The sequence below is a fragment of the Pollicipes pollicipes genome, unplaced genomic scaffold (assembly GCF_011947565.3).
Source record: "Pollicipes pollicipes isolate AB1234 unplaced genomic scaffold, Ppol_2.1 Scaffold_4740;HRSCAF=5597_pilon_pilon_pilon, whole genome shotgun sequence".
In the NCBI taxonomy this organism is placed as follows: Eukaryota; Metazoa; Arthropoda; class Thecostraca; order Pollicipedomorpha; family Pollicipedidae; genus Pollicipes; species Pollicipes pollicipes.
Genome location: NW_023596545.1, coordinates 36,251,014 through 36,268,645, shown reverse-complemented (window position 1 = coordinate 36,268,645; position 17,632 = coordinate 36,251,014). Strand labels below are relative to the sequence as shown.

General features: G+C 51.1%; 1 protein-coding gene across 1 annotated transcript; it reads left to right on the top strand.

Moving 5' to 3' along the window:
* Positions 1-2,237: 2,237 nt before the first annotated feature.
* Positions 2,238-17,086, top strand: LOC119099470 (uncharacterized; the record flags this gene model as incomplete). Its single annotated transcript, XM_037222625.1, is given in 7 exon segments — positions 2,238-2,353; positions 3,339-3,449; positions 4,599-4,758; positions 6,922-7,035; positions 9,371-9,535; positions 15,414-15,563; positions 15,838-17,086. Coding segments are annotated over 7 exon segments (980 nt in total), but the record flags the coding sequence as incomplete, so codon positions are not given.
* Positions 17,087-17,632: the final 546 nt, after the last annotated feature.

Here is a 17,632-nt window from a genome sequence, read left to right as displayed (position 1 = left end):
GCCAGCGCTGCTGACGTCTACTGCCAGTGCTGCCCTCTCTCCCCTCCTCTGAGTACCAAATCCCGACCCTGAGCACCGGCCAGCGCTGGCTGACGTCTAATGCCAGTGCTGTCCTCTTCCCCTTCTCTCTCTGAGTGACACAAATCCCGACCCCTGCGCACCGGCCAGCGCTGGCTGTACGTCTAATGCCCAGGTGCTGTCCTCTCCCCTTCTCCGAGTACCAAATCCCGACTTCCGAGCACCCTGACCAGCTTCTGGCTGACGTCAAAATCCTGACGTCTCGTACACCGGCTCGTAACGCAGCGGGATTGTCCGTCCATTTTGCCAAACATCCGGGACCCCGTCTTGTCCTTGATTGCATCCCCGCCAACCAGCCTTGCGTTCCCCCCGGGGCAATTTCGGCGGTATTCATCCGGGTGCCGCGGCGGCGGTGGCCCCACACACCAATTGCGGGTTGGGCCCTTAATAACACTGTTATCGAGGTTATGGCGCCGTGGGCTGCCACTACGGCCTGCCGGTCCTCGTACAGCTATCGCCGGCCGGACGAGTTCAGGTCTGTGATGAGCCTGGGCGGCGCTGTGACCGGATCTGACCCGATCTTAGAGCGTCGCTTGGGCCAGAATATAGTCCGGTTTTAGATCGGCACCATCTGCTGGAATTTGTCGGAAGAGCACGCGCCAACTAGCGCAGGTCATTGAAGGTCATACACATCATGAATCTTAAGCTAACCGCAGCGACAGCCAACGTACGATGGGCAGATATTACTATGCGGTGAACATCGTGTTGTTCCATTACGGCCGGCAGATCGCGTTCAGATCGCTGACCTGAGAGCAATAGACACGGTCATGGTGATTTGGCTGGATATTAGCCGTCCCTAGACGCTGAAATGAAATTATATGGCCCATTCAGGCCTTGGGAACACCTAAGCCAAGACGTGTTGCAAAATGAAGGCATGGGCATTTGCTGCGGGCCTGGCGCTAGATTTCGGGGCACTTAAGCCGGGCCCGACCTCTTCCAGCTCCACGGAAGTGTCAAGCTATGTATGCGCTATGCTACCCGCAGCTCATTTGTGCTCCGACATAAACCAGGCATAGCATACAGCTTCTTTCGATCGCGGCTGAGCAGGGATAATCAGCCGGAATCTGTTCCTCCACTGCATAAGTAATTGCCCGACATTGCACATTACGAGCTTCTGCGAAGCAGTTTCCGACCTTTATCGCACACCACCGCCCGGGACGCCGCGTCGCCGTATTTTATCCGCAGTCCTCTGCAGCCACCATCTGACCTCCTCACCTCCAGCCTGACCTCTCGACCGCTGCGGCGGACACGCGCCGAACAGCGTCCATCCGGGCTCAAACCGGGGCCAAAGGTCACCGGCCGCAGCCGATAAGGCCTGACTGCCGAAATGAGCTCGTAATTTATGAGCGCCGCCAGCTCCGAGGCCCGGGCTCATCCCCGCCCAGATGCGCCGCGTTCGAGTGGGGAGGCGGCACCTTTCCCCCCCCCCCCCCCCTCCGCACCGCTGCGACATCAGATTCGCTGGAGCTATTTGTTGACATCTTTGCTGTAGCTGTGATGGTTAACCCGTCGTTGTTTAATTGTTAGTTGAGTGATTTTTGTGGTAATTGCAGTTGCATGATGGTTCAAATGGGTCGCAATGAATTTTTGTTTGTGCAGGTTGTCCAGGGTCTGAAGAGGACCTGCCATGACCGATGATAACCCATGGCCAGGGTGTCGAAACACGAACACTTTACATTTGACATGTCAACGTTTTCAGGCAGGCCCAGCGTGTGAAATATTCCAATATGCTAAAATGCTTAGAGAACTCCGCGGTTATGTTCATGGTCGGCATGGCTGTATCTCACTATGCAAAGACATTTTTCAAATATTTCATATATATTTTGCACAACTCTCAAAAAGTATCTAGAACATTACGCGTGATAAACATTTCTGAGCAGCTCAAGCATATCCTCTGCATCATTAGTTCCAATGGGCGTCCACACGAACGCTGAGCACGGGTCTGCCGTCGCCACGTGCGGTCTTCCGCTGCCCACAGTCATCCCTCGTCACCACACCAACCGGCTCCGTCCTGCGGGCGTGCTGTCAGCGTCGGCGCTCATCCTCACTCCGCCTCCCTCCCCGCAGACTCGGTGGCCGAGCTCTGCCCCTCACTCCGCCTCCGTCCCCGCAGACTCGGTGACCGAGCTCTGTCCCTCACTCCGCCTCCCTCCCCGCAGACTCGGTGGCCGAGCTCTGTCGCAGCCACTTCCTGCAGGAGGTGAACCGCATCATCGACGGGGCGACCGTCTGGTCGCAGAACGAGCGAAACCTCAGCTGCCAGCTCACCTTCCAGGTGAGCCGGCGTTTGTCCGTCGGCCTAGCCGCTTTCCGTCACCAGAAGTCAGTGCATCCGTCATTGCTCTTCAGTCAAGGAGTCTATCCAGGATCACCTATCACTGCTACATGTATTCACGGTCCGTGCGGAAATCCATGTCTTGGGCATGTATATCAGTCGTGCTCATCGGTCTAGCGGTCATGTGTTCATTGGTCATTGGCCATCGACGGATCCGTTATCAGAAGAGGCGGATTACGACGGCGGCAGCAGGGGACCGTTTCCGGGTCCGGTTCCGGTTCCGTTTCCGGGTCCGGTTCCGGGTCCGGCTCCGGTTCCATTCGGACGAGGTTTTGCCGCCACTGGCTGCCGTGAGCTGTGAGGAAATGGGTTCAAACGTCTCTTGCATGGAGAAACCCGCGTGGCGTGGACGTGATGTGTGGATGTACGTGTGCACGGCGTGTGGATCTTTCCTCGTCTTGATCCAGGTGTCGCGTATGGGGCCGTGAATGCTCCTCGATAGAGCCAGGGTAACGAGTGGTCGTCACAGGCTGCAAGCCGTGATGTCGCCGCAGCGCACCTTGAGCCAGTGCACTCTGTTTAACCTGGTAGACCAAATCTACTAAGCGAACAATCGAAAAATGAACTTGACAATTCAGCTGAAAATGCCTCCCGCTTGTCTTCGTCTGAATACTCTCCTCGGCCTCCGAACATGATGATCTGACTTGAGATTAATGATGATGAATAGTTTTGATGATGATATAATGATAATGATTATTATTATGTTGAATGATGCTGCTAAATGATAATGATGATTCATGACCATTAATCATGATGCTGATGAATGGCGATTAAGATGATGAATGATGATTAATGACAACAAAGATGATGAATGCTGATTATGATACATGGTGTGAATGGCGATGAATGATGATATTGCTGCTGCTGCTAATGATGATGAACTCTGTCCCGTGAACTCAACTGACCTCCGGCGGGGTCTCGGTAGACGGAGGCGATCCTGCAGCGGCTGATGGTGAGGTTCGACAAGTTGCATCTCGACTGCAACGACCACCTCTACATCCATGATGGTGCTCATGCCATCAGTGGCAACCATAAGGTGCGGTACTCACGTCATCAACGGCAACCATACGGTGCGGTTCTCACGCCATCAGCTGCAACCATAAAGTGCGGTGCTCACGCGATCAGCAACAACCATAAAGGTCGGTGCTCATGCTATCAGCGGCAAGCATAAGGTGCGGTGCTCCTGCCATCAGCATCAACCATAAAGGGCGGTGGTCATGCTATCAGCGGCGAGCATAAGGTGCGGCGCTCATGCCATCAGAGGCAACCATAGGATGCGGTGCTCACCCCATCAGCAACAGCGATGAAGGGCGGTGCTCATGCCATCAGCGGCAAGCATAAGGTGCGGTGCTCATGCCATCAGCAATAACCTTAAAGGGCGGTGCTCATGTTATCAGCGGCGAGCATGAGGTGCGGTGCTCATGCCATCAGAGGCAACCATAGGGTGGGGTGCTCACGCCATCAGCAACAGCCATAAAGGGCGGTGCTCATGCTGTCGGCGGCAAGCATAAGGTGCGGTGCTCACGCCATCAGCAACAACCATGAAGGGCGGTGCTCATGCTATCAGCGGCGAGCATGAGGTGCGGTGCCCATGCCATCAGAGACAACCAAGGGTGCGGTGCCCACGCCATCAGCAACAACCATAAAGGGCGGTGCTCATACTATCAGCGGCAAGCATAAGGTGTTGTACTCACGCCATCAGCGGCAGCCATAAGGTGTTGTGCTCACGCCATCAGCGGCAACCATAAGGTGTTGTGCTAACGCCATCAGCGGCAGCCATAAGCTGGGGTGTTCACGCCATTAGCGGCAGCCATAAGGTGCGTAGGTTAGACGGTCCCGCTCGCCCGGCTCCAATTGGACGCCAATAACGACAGCGGTTAAAATTATTTGCCGAGTCAATGTACGTGCACGACGAAATGTTGCCTAGGCATGGCACATTAGGTACATGAAATATGCCTGTCCCTGTCCCATGTTTGAGATCATACGAAGATCAATATGTTGTGACACACAGCAGTTGCTGGGCTACGAACCATTGCGAGAGGTGATGATGGGGACATGTTTATATATTTAAGTACCTATAAATCCTGACATGTATTTAGCTGTCGAGTATCTGACAGAAATATTCATTATCCGCTATTAAGTATCGGGCGGTCGGAAACGAAGGGTGACTCGTGGGATTTTCCAGGCTGACCTGTCCTGTCGAAACACCAAAGAGTCGGTGGGGACTCTCTACACACGCAGCAACTTTGTCACGCTGAACTACAAGACGGACGGCTGGGGCACCAGCAGAAACGGCTTCAAGATTGTCATTACTGCCTTCAAACCCGTCAGCAAGAACCAAGCTGGTACGTCGGAGGAGTGCGTTGCGTGATGCGGTTGCTTGAGTGCTCGTTACATGGACGTAATGAGCTTCTTGACATATGACTCAAGACTAAGTTTATGAGTGGATTAGTGCGTTGTTGGAACCCTGGATTAAGATGAAGGGAACAACTTGCACATGCTGATCTCGGGTAAAATAACATACACTGCTAGATTAATTAAAATTAAAAAGTTTGCCTCGAGCTCAAAAACCGATTCCGGTCGTACTGCAAGCGATCTCAGTGGAATCTAGGATGACTTTCTGTTTATTGAGGGTTTGCGATTACCGATCTGTGTGCAATTTTGAGCTCTGCAACGTCTTTGCATGCTTAGAAAACATAAATATGGAATAAGTAGTTTCTGTTAATGATTCCTCGGGGATGTGTCTCCTTTGTGGTCAGCAAATGCTGTACTTTTTCTTTCTTTTTCTTTTTGGACGTATCTTCATGGACTTCACCTTCATGTTTTCATTTACGCAGGACTTGGAACCATCGAGAAGCTTTTTATCAAATGTGTAGCTGATTGTAGCATGCTGCTCTACGTTGTAAGCCACTTTATTTTTGCCAGGTGTTCTTTTGTGCTGGAATAATCTGCGAAGTTTTGGCTTTAACACGGGCACAATAAGACTATTGTCACCTAATATTACTTAAACGCACGCCCGAGCGGGGGAGAGGGTTATTTAATCCCCCCCACGAGGGTTTTCCAGAATAATTTCCCAGCGGCGTGGTATAGCTGCGCCAAAATATGTGTAGCTGTAGGTAATTGAACAGTGATCTTGAGTTGTTCAGTTTTGCTCCATATTTGATGACGAGATTCGTAGGCAATAAAGCAATTTAATTTATGATTAAAGCAAATTACAATGACCTAGGGACAGGTATGAAGGCCAGGTCAAGATTTAAGCCATCTACGTTGCTACCCGAGAGCTTGCTGTATATGATAGCTTCTGGCGAATATTTCGACTTTATTAATAGCAGGGACCGCCACAGACATCTTCCAGGGACTTCTTGAATTTCAGAGTAGCCCACTAGCCTAAAATGACCCCAGGTCAACAATTTGTGTGTAGTGACCTACCGCCTAGCTTAATCCTTAATGGTGACTCAAATGCAGAAATCAAAGCAATCTCACAGGATTTTGGATTACCATGACCCTCTAAAGGTCAAAGAAAGCCATTGGGATTAAACGTACACCAAAGAACATGTCCTTAGAACGAATATCTCGGTTAAACGCGGCTGCATGAGGAGGTCTGAGGTACTTTAAACGCCAATTCGGAGTTTAACCTTGTTTGACCGTATTGACCCAAATGTCATAACTTCGGCACTTTTCATTTTTAAACAAGTAAGTTTACATCCGGAATTTCCTCGCCTTTTGTACCTGTAGCTCTCTTAGTTTTTGAGATATCTGTGCGCGACTATTGAGTCAATCAATTGACGCCCACCCGAGCGAATGGTATTGAACCGGCTGCCCGGGCCGCCGTTAATTATGTAAGCGATTTAGCTCACAGTGCTAGGGCCGAAAACAAGGCACCGAATGACATCTCATGCATTTAGGATGTGTCGGGTTTTGAACTGCCTCTTGATGTTCCGCTCATTCTAGAAAGAAACCGTTTTTAATGCTTGTTTAATGCTTTTAGTGGTTTTAATACCTTCCGGCAAATGCAGCCTCGTTCAGAAAGTTTTTGTTTGGTGATCGCAGCCTGTGCGCTATCACTCATGCTTCAGTAGGGTTATTCGAAACTAGCATAGTAGCTCATGATGACAATGAGACTGGATGTAATATTGCGTGCAAACGCATTCAAAGAGCTCCGGATTAACCTGACTGATTAACCTGACTGAATTCATGCTGCTGTCGTATTTTGAGGACAGACACACGCCGTTTGGGTTAAAATAAATGCATTTCTGCAACACCAATCTATGATCTAGGGCTTCCGATTTCAATCACTTCGTCATTCGTAACTTTAGACGTTTTCTATAAACATTGCTAAGATATTTTACACTATGCAGTGTTGGTGTAGAGCAGGTCGTTGTCATAGCAAAACGTGGCTGCAAATTGCTTGACCAGGATGCGAACTTATACAACAGTCACAACCGTCCCACAAGTGAGCCCCTTCACCAGCTGCAGCCGGACGTAACCTGCGGTCCCTGCTGTTACAGCCGAGTGCGATGGCTTCGTGTGCCAGCGGCACTGCATCTCGAGCCACCTACAGTGCGACGGTGTGGTCCACTGTCCGGACGGTGGCGACGAGTCAGTCCGGGCCGGCTGCGTCGGTACGTGACGTCATCACCAGAAGTACCCGATCCCACAACCCCACGAGGAGGCAGGGACGAAACGTGGAAGTGCATTCATCGGAAGGGAGGCAAATTCATGGAAATCACATGAGTGTCTCCTTTTAATCGTATTTTACACGGTTTGGCCCGATGCATCTACAGCTATGTCATCCATAGCAAACTTTACTGGACGTTTCATCAGAAACTCTGCCAGTGAACTAACCAGGGGAGGGGGCTTTTGGGGCAATGTGCCCTGGAGGTGACGGTGGGTCCGGACAGTTTTGACCAGTTTAAGACACTCAAAGGACTTCTAGAGAATAAAAGCCTCCCAACCCTTAAGAAGACCTGCAGAGTCCTGAATTCGAAAACAAGGTCTCTAAGCGACGGATAAGAACCGTTGGCTTGGAACGGCAAACTATGTCTCGGTTTGTTCTCTCCTGGGAGAAATGCTGGCTGCGCCACTGGCTCCTCCCATGCACAAGACACATTGTTATACGCGCTCCAGTTTAAAGGAAGGGAAGTGTCCGTTGACGTTGAGTAAAACGACCGAATCGGAGAACACTGTAACATGGGGTGGTTTTTACGGAATTAACTTGTTCGATGGTTGCTATGGTCCAGTAAGTTTTCCCATGAACAAGTCACGAGAGGCAAGTTTGGCCACTTGAGAATTGCAGCAGCGAACAGAAGTGCTCCTGGTTCTGTATCAAGTGGCGGTCTGCTGGTGGCAGACGTGGCCGCTCGTCTGCAGTTGAAACGCCCAGGAAGTTTTTGACAGTCCCGTACACTACCAATCCACTCATATGCCTTATCAATTACTCCCCATGTGACCATGTTCGAATCAGCGGCACTCAATCCGACTTTCATCAGGATCGATTCGACACGGGACTATCTTAAAGACTTATCTGTTGCTAACCATCACCGCCGGTTTTCGGCCGGCTTGTTTATGCCTGCGCTTCCCCTGATCTTCAGACAGCAATCCGCCTTTCGGCCTACGCAGCCTTGCTTCACTATGACAAAGACACCTCCACAGATGACGAGCCGAACGGAAAGGACGGCGAACGTACCGCTCCCCTGAATCGGTACCGACCTCACTAAAACGATGCCTGCGTCTTGACTGGGCTGGCATTTGCCGGTAGCCTTTCATAAAAATAATTGGGTTTTTAGTCTCACGGACTGTCAGGGCCTTTTCGTGGCGGATACCTTTGTTGGGCATCATGTGGGATGCGGTGGTGGCGTGACAGGGTCCCGAAGCCAACGCCGACAAGTCCAGAGCCCAGCGCTCTAACCGCTACACGACCACCGACCCCATTACCGACACGCCGCATGCGAATTTGCGTGCATTGAGCTTACCGGAAGGCGGCACCAGCGTCCTTGTCAGGGAAAGTTGAATTCCAGCTAACGCTGGTGCATCGACGCTAGCACCGCCCCGCGGCCGGAGCCAGGCTTCAGCGGTTGGTCCATGTGTCCGCAGTCCAGAGCTGTCTTCGGTCCTTGAGACCGGCGTTACGACCAACTGAGACGTGTGCTCCTGAGCCGCCAGCTCTCGGCACCACAGTACCGGCAGCAGACACTGCTGAAGTACCCCCGGCGGTCCTGTGAGATGCCGGGAACCCTTGACGTTGCTAAACTCGACGAAAGCCGCTGCCAGTGCTGTGCGGGCTAGATTTTGCGGGGGTTCAGCTGCAGATGCTGAGCTGGTGCTGTGTGTGCTGACGCGGTAACTAGGCAGGCAGTGCCGGTTGGTTTTTGCGTACCTGGCCTGGTAAGCGTGGCGCCACTCCTGCATAGATACGAGCTCTTCAGCATGAAGAACGGCTCTGTCGAACCACGTGCGTCACATCACCAAACTCATCGCCGCAATTTATCGTTGTGTCAAGCCAAGTTTGGACTCAAAGGCAGCGTGAAGAAGTGGCGACGCGAGAGGACGAAAAGGGTAAAGCTCCAGTATGCTCCACTGCTCACTCCGGCACTCATTATGGGCACGTGGTACCACTTGGAAAACTCTTGAGACCCAATACATCCCTGTGCCAAACGGCAACGCGCTGTGAAGCCGTGACTGGGGTCAGTGACCGAGTTAGTTGGGTTAGCGAAGTTAATGTGAATGCACATATTAGATCCTAGAGTTCATAAGCCGCCCTTTTGATCTTGACGAAGCCAGATCACACATCGACTTCACCACGAAGCATCTTATATTTGGTTGCTGATGGTTGTCTTTAGTGCATCTGGTTCTGGTCATGAGCAATGTGCGTGTGACAGCACTCCTCTTTCGACGCTACTTTCGATGCTGGGCGGGGGTCGGACGTTGCTGGTCGCGTGACTGCCCTTCCTCCGGCAGACGCTGGTCTGGTGCCGCTGCTGGGCGTGGACCAGACGCTGCTGGTCGGGGCGCTGGCCGGCGCCGCCGTAGTCATCGTGGCCACCTCGCTGACGGTGGTCGTCTGCTACTGTCGACGCTCCCGGCGCCGGCGTGACGATAGCGGCGCACTCAACGCCCACCGGAGTGAGTGAGCCGGCGCGCTGGAGGCTGGTAGGATCGTCCGGCGCTGCATACATTTTGTACTAACTAGGGTTTATTTCACTCCCAGTTTTAGCATTCGTATGTCATCGCCAGTAAGTGTTGCAGGCATGCTGTTCGGATCGACGTAAGTTTTGAGTGCAGCTGTGGCATCCAGTTTGTAATCATCGTTTGTATCGCGTTTAACGGCACCTTTTAAAGTCTCTTGGCCATCCACTTTTCCCCGAGATGAACGGCGAACTTCTGGCCCTCGTGCGCGGAGACCGAACGGGTTCACTGCCCTGAAAGGATCTGAAAAGGTTGACTCCCGTGCTTCGGTATGGAGACCGAACGGATTCGCTGTCCTGAGCAGATCTGAAACGATGAACTTGTGGTCCCCGTGCGTAAAGACCGAATTGGTTCACTGCCGTGAGAGGAGCTAAAACAGTCAACTCCCGTGCTCCGTGTATGGAGACCGAACGAGTTCACTGCCCGGAGAGGAGCTGGAACGGTTAACTTACGTGCTCCGTGCGTGGAGACCGAACGGGTTCAGTGCCACGAGAATAGCTGCCGTCACGTACACATTAGTGATCATTCAAAGGCACCACTAGTAGTCAACAGACGCCGACAACAGGTGCCTTTTTCACTCTCGTTACTCCAAAAAAGATGAACAGCGACTATACCGCACTTCGTTTTTAAATCCCTTTTGAAGCGAATGTTGGTTTAGACTGCACTAATTGCGTCAGCAACATGCGTTGCATGACGCATGTTGCTGACGTTGTATGACGCACGCCCCACAACGAAAGTTGTGTGGTGTCACATGCCTAAACAGGCCTACAAAGCCTCACAACATGGACCTAGGATGAAAATAGATGTCAACACTGTCCAACAATGGTTGCATGCTCGTTTTTGGACACGGAATATTTTTAGAAAAGAAGGTGAAGGGCTACAGTTACTCCGCTTATTCTGCGATAAAAGTATATGCAAAACATATCCACGTATACATGTTTGGCTGTAATGACCTGCTTTTGAGAGTCCGTCGTAATCTGGCGAAGCCGGCGCGCTTGATTTGGCCTTTGCCAAAACCTATTTATTCCAAGCCATGCGACGACTTGAAATTTTGTTGAGTTATATTCGTCGCATATACGTATTAAGCATGCACTTACCACGTGTGCGCTGAAGCAAGTATATTAGCTAATTTTGCAAGAATGGCATTAATTGTCGGTGCGAATATTTTTTGCACGGCTTCGCTGATACTGGCACATGAATAATGTAAATCGAAAGTAATAAAATGTAATGCCAGTAGCGGGATGCTCAAAACAACTAAAATAACAAACACTAAAATATGACGCGGATTTACTAACGGTAAGAGCTCCCAAAATATCAATTAATTTCCCACCACCTGTTTACAAAGACCAATTTACACTCATTTTCGTGGAGCTGCCATGCGATGCTGTCGGCTCCGCGCGGTCCAGCTCAGGACGCCGGGCCGGCGGCTGAGACGCCAGCGGTGATCGTTTGCGGTCTCACAGTGGTCCCAAGGGACTGGTGAAGGTTAGGCTGGTGACGTCATCCCAGGCAGCTGACGTCATCACGTCTGGAGCGGCCGGGAATCTAGATAACGTTAATTAGGTGTTGCGGCGGAGCTGGCCTGTCCTCTCCAATCACAGGAGCAGCCAAAGTGGGAGATCCTTGGTTCTATGTGCCCCTCCGGTCAGGTTTTTCACCACTAAACTTTTGAATATATATATATATATATATATATATATATATATATATATATATGCATGCAAGCTGGTGATAACGCTTTTTCCTGTTTACAGTGACATGGCACACTCCTTGGTGTAAATACGTCTATGATATTTAGAGAGCAAATCGTGGCTGTGGGCGTCAACCTGAGGTCTGGAGGGAATAATGCGACCTAAAAATGACAATTTTAATATAAAAAGAGACAGTTATAAGAAAGATGGCAACTATAATTTAAAAAATTACAACTTAAATATAATAAAAAGCGTGCGCGCCACGGTCAAAATATCAGGGAACAAATTTCTACTTAGTGAAAATTGGATAAAATACGCCCCCAGTGAGTACCTCTTTGGTTACACCTAACAGCAATAGGGATTTGGTAACAACGTCAGATGATACCAGAGTAAATACGTCCGGTTGGCGATCGAGACCATGACTTTCGGGGCAAGTTCAAAGCAACATTGATAGCCTATCGATAAGTTGGGTATTGGTTTCCACGACATTATGGTTACAAAAAGATTCCGAACCAACGGCTGCTTCCACATTACTTCCAACGCCAATATTTCAACACGACATTAGCGTTACGCGACAAAGCTTGTGCTTCAAACATTTACACCCGTCGTTTTTCTGCTGCAAAACTTATTCAGTATTGACTTTTACACATTTTTTCTACTGGGAAGCTATACGCGACATACGTGCTCCACAACACAACATATGCTTTACAACCGTATACCGATCATTTCTACGCTGCACAAACTTATGCAGTCATTACTTATACACCTGACTTGTACTACGAAGACTTATATTCGACAAAGTGCTGCACGATAATAATGATTTAGAATATACCCGCTATCACTTATACATAACGTTACTTTTACTGCAAGGGCATATACGTGATGTGACGTGACGTCACGTGACGCTGATGTTACACGACGAAACTTATACTTCAAAAATGTATACCTGTCATCACTTCTGCAGCAAAAATGTACGGAGTTTTCATGCATGCACGATGTTCCTTCCACTCCTAATACTCAGACATGGCGTACAGAATGCGCGGACACCTAACAAGGGTGTGGGAACAATTCGCAGGTTAGGACGGAAACCCAACTGGGCAATATTGCGATTAAAAGTTCATGCTGCAGACACGAAACATTATTTGTTCGTTATGTTACGTTATTTTGTCGCATTGTCGTGCTCGGCGTATCAGCAAACACCTGGTTTGTAGTTTCCTGTTCAGTTGGAGGATTACGCACCCCCCCCCCCCAATTTTAAGGAAGACAGTGGACAAAATCCAGGAAAAACTGTTTGTTGGCGTATTTGGATGGCAGACTGGATCATTTGCATTGTTCAGCTCCCTCCCTTCTCCCCAACTCACTTTGCGAAAGTGCACCACCGGTAAATACTGTAGTTTTGGAAACAGAATCTCGATGACGGGTATAAGTTACTTGAGCATTAATTTTGTGCTATAAGAGTATAGCGTCAGTAAAAGTCATTGTAAAAAAGTTATGAACTTTAGTGGAAACCAGGCGAGGGGTTTAGTTTGCTGTTCTGTCAGGACCCCATCCAGCGTTCATCCGCAATAGGAAGGTGTATCACATTTAGGTCGAGTTTTTGTATATTTGGTGCAGGTTTGGGCATTTATGACTGATTATCTCCCTAACTTGTTTTCCAACACTACGACACCACATCAGACGTTTTCAGTACATGGAAGAAGAAAAGAGGCGCATGCTAAAGATACGTCGCTTAGAACTATTGCCGTCGTAGATCCGTCGAACACAATATTTACAGCTGAAAGCATAAGTATTGTATAAACATAAGTATTACGCTCTTATGAGCATTAAGCCCTCATGAGCATGAAGCCCAATAAAGCATTAAGGCCTTATGTACTGACACTTACGGGCACCTCATCTGATTTCGCCCGTTGAAGTGCTCCCATGTATTTGCGCACTTTGTGATTATTTATCTCCCGGGCTATTCCTCCCCCGGGATCTGCGGGATAGAATAAGTCTCACCAAAAGGGAGTCTTAATCTGTGGTTAAAAGAAGTGGCTGGTATAATTTGTGAAGTATGGCCTGTATTGTACAGCACAAATGTTGCGTATAAGCATCATATTAGAACTAATATTGCTTATTAATAAAGACTGTATTGATGCTGCAATGAACATCATGACGGGTATAAGTTTTTTAGATTTAATATTTACGTGCCTTTAACGTTTTGCTGAGTACCACTTTGTCGCATATAATTTGTTGCTTATAAGAAATATCGCGTATAACGAAAAACTGTGTAGGTATTGGATGAGGAAGTAATGACGGACATGTTTTTGCAATACAAGTTTTGTCATGTGGCACTTGCATCGTGTATGAGTTTTCGCAATAAAGGTAATGTCGTGTATAAGTAAAGTCTGTAGAAGCTTTTGCAGTAGACGTAATTTCGCATGGGACTAATGTCATAATACTCCTGTCGGCCAGAAGTTTTTGCCATAGCACCGATGTCGTGACACCAGGTGCTGTGCCTATTGATGCATTAGGAGCTGTGCCTTTTGGCGTGTATGATGGCTGTAGTCTGTTCTCGGTGCGTAGGTAATGCGAAAAAGGCCCGGACTCGATTTTAAAAAAAAATCCTTGCCCTCCGCCGCAAATCCTAGCTGCTTCTATGTTTTCATTGGCGGCAAAAGATCTGCAGAGCTGCGGGGGGAGGGAAGGGCAAAGCCGACCCTCAAGTTGTTCCTTTCCATGCAGCGCCATGTAACACTGACTGGGCTCGACATCAGATCAGACGACGGAAAGGAACCGGGGAACAGGTATCTGCCCCCTGCTTTCTTGGGATAAAATAGAGATAAGCTGAAACGTCGCTGAAGAGCATGCACAATTCTCCACAACTTCTACGGGACACATTTCTTCATTTGATGTCATGACCATGTAAGGTCATCATTATTGTTGTAATGCGCTATTCGTAAACATTTGTGTAACTTGTACAAGGGTTCCATAAATCGTTCCTGTCGTTTCAAGCTGTCAGCAGTGGAACGGGCTTTCAAGCTGCGATACTGTGTTCCACCCATAATTACATACTGCCGGCACTAGTCCTATGTTGACTAGTTGTTGAACGGGCTACATCGTCGATGACGTATGATGCTTATTAGCAGAGTCATGTGCAGATGAGGAGCGACACTTTTGAGCCTTAAGACGAAGATGGAAAATAGGGAAATTGTGTTGTTACAGAGCATATTGTAAACAAAAAGTAAAGGTCATCTTGGGGCTGTAACTCTTAATGACCATTCTCATCAATATGTGAACCGTGGGTAAAAACGTGACACAATCAGATAACGACTCGACACGTTGCAAAAGTATGGCGCTAACAAACGGACAGATTGGAAGCAGAGGCCAATTTTCGTCAGCGAGGTGCGATAGCGACCAACTGTTATATAGAGGCAACGATAACGCTTAACGTTATGTAGGTAGCTTCAGCAGACAAAAAGTCAACCATATTAGAATATAGAGAGCGTCATATTTGACCATGTCTAGGTTCCACTTAGTCCTGTAACCCGCCTCCTCTGATGTTTTTCCGATTTTCTTCTTTGGCGGTTAGCGCCGTCTCTTTATTTGTTGATGCTGTTTAAGGTAAGTGTCTTCTGTAGTGCCGTGTAACTCTTTCGAACTGGGGGTAATTACACCATTTTACGCACATGCCGGCCGACGACACAGCGCATGTTGCAACTGGATCTAAATCAACGTTCGAGAAATCACCTGACGGTATCCCGAGCCGTGTCGTTCACCCAGACCCAATGTGAGATGTCGCGGGACCCTTCTGGTGAGCTGGCGCTAGCAGTGACAGCACTCCCGACGACCTAGGCAGGCCAGCCATGGACACGGACACACAAACAGTGGGTCGTCATGCCACGACAGGATTTGAATTGTTACCATCTCATCTTGGCGAAGAGGGAAATAATTCAGCTGCGTCCACTTAAACGACCCCTTCCAGATAAGCCAACCCGCACGCGACAAATGTGATCATTCTTGCCGTTAGCGCTCCCAGGGCATTGTCACCGCTCCACGTCCTCCACAGCAGGGCGCCGGCCGCCGCCGCCCCGTGACCTCATCCGCTCCCAGCTGTGTGTCTCACTCCGTTCGCTCTCCCTCAGTGTCGGCCGGCGGCCAGGCGGCAGCCAACGGCCTGGGCTCCGGCCATCCGAAGTCGACCTCGGAAAACTGGCGCTGCCCTGCGGCCCGGACGGGGTCACCCCCACGCACCCTCTGCTCACCGTTGCCGCCCGAGGGCCGGGGTCACACAGGTCAGGCGACGCCTGTGGGGCCGAGCCCACTCTCGCGCGGGGTGAATGGCCCGGCTGCGTGTCGAACTGAGCCTCCCTAAAGCCCGCTCGACAATGACCAGCGTTTATGACGCGCTGAGCGGCAGGCCGTGAATGGAGAGTAGCGCTGACGATAGTCGGAGCCTATGCTTAGCTCGCCCCAGCTTTCTGAGGGTTTGTCTAGAGCTGTCGCTCCGGCGGCCAGCACTCGCCGTGCGAGATGGCGTCGCTTGACGCGTCGGGTTCTGTCTTGCAGAGACTCCGGCGGGCCGAAGGATGAGTGGTTTGTGTAGGGGGTGGAGCCTCCGCAGGGGGGCGTGGTCTGCCGGCCCTGGCAGCCGCGCCCACATCGCCCACCGCTGTGACGTCATCGGCGGACGTATCGCGAGGACTCTGGTGGTCGGACTCGGAGCTATATGACGTCATCCGCGGTGGATCGCGAGGACTCTGGCAGTCGGAGCCTTATGACGTCATCGGCGGACGAATCGGCTATCAGCGCCGTATGACGTCATCTCGTCGCCCGTGACCAGGTGACGTCATGACGGCGCTCCCCGCCGCCTCCTGACATCTCGGCTAGAAGCGGAGCGCCGCTACCAGTGACGTCAGACGGAGAGACGCCGGCCGGACTGCGGCCTGCAGGTCGGCGCCAAAGCTCGGCCAGCACCAGACATGGCGCCTCGCAGCGCTGGCTCTGCACCAGCGGCGCCCAGCCCAAGGCGGCCCAGCACAGCCCCAGCGTCCCCTCCGCCGCGACCTGGCCGCTCGACCTGACGTGGCCAGGTTGGGCGTCCCCACTCCAGTCTCGAGCTGAACAGCCTGTGCCTTCACGTAAGGCCCCGGTATGTCCGCCGGTCGCTGCGCAGCCGAGCAGGGTGTGACGTCGGTGGTGGAGCTCAGCTTGCTCCAGCCGCGCTACACGATTAGATGCCTCCAGTCCCGTACCCTGACCCGGCCGGATCCGAACACAGTGGCCGGCGCTTGCTGTCCGCTCCCAGAGAAAACGCGATGTCACTCATGTGCGCGCGCATGTGTGTGGACTGGAATGGGGGCGGGGATGCAGGCTCGAACACAGACACCGGCTGTGTGGGCCATCGAGGCGCTTTGCACCACCGGCCCGGGGGCTAGTCCATCATATCAGGCGGCATATCATGCGGCATATCATGCGGCATGCATCAACCGTCATCATCGCGTAGTTCATGTGAGGTCGTCACTCATGGCTGTTCGCATGCAAAACAGAGGCCCGTGGGACCTCCCCGACCGCGACGCGTGATTGGTCGGGGCGGTGCTTCGAGCGTGCCCTTCCTTTGCCGGACGGCGCCAGAATCAGGCCCGAACGCATGGTCCGAAAGCGGAGAACGCCCCGCTGACGCACGCCAAGTGAGGCGCGTTTGAGGCTGGTGATGTGGCGAGCGAATAAAAGACGTCTGGCAGATGATCTAACCGAAATGGAACAGTGGCAGGTCTATATCGAACGGCTGATCTCCGAATACAGATTCTGCTATCACCCAGCTGTCTGAGTGCGGCGCCACAGTTCGTGCGCATTCTGGGGGCAATGCCGTTTTTCATTTCAGGGATTTCCACTAACCAGATTCTATTTGCATCCGACCAGCACGTGTTTCTCCCGGCTTTTCCACAAGCACGGCCGGGTGGGATGTTCCACTCGGAAGTGTGACGTCATGATGGCGGGTTGCGAGCCATTCTCCATGTCGCCAGTCTGCACCCTGCCGCACACCGTCGACTGACGCTGCCCACGCCACGCGAAAATAGCTTCTGATGGGTCGGACCGCCCCGCACATAACCGGTGCGTGGTAGGATAAGAGACAACACGCGAACGCCCGTGCGGGCATGTGATCATAATGATCAAAGTCGCCGGTAAATGAACTTGCCCGACGCTTGTCGTAAATGCTTATAGATTAACATACCACAGGTGATCTTGCGCCCTGCCGAGCACCTGTGTGTGGGACATCCGGTATACGTTCTCAGAACGGCTTGCAAGCAGTGGACTAAGATCAGTTCATATGCGGCAAGTGATCGATCACTGTAACGCGGCA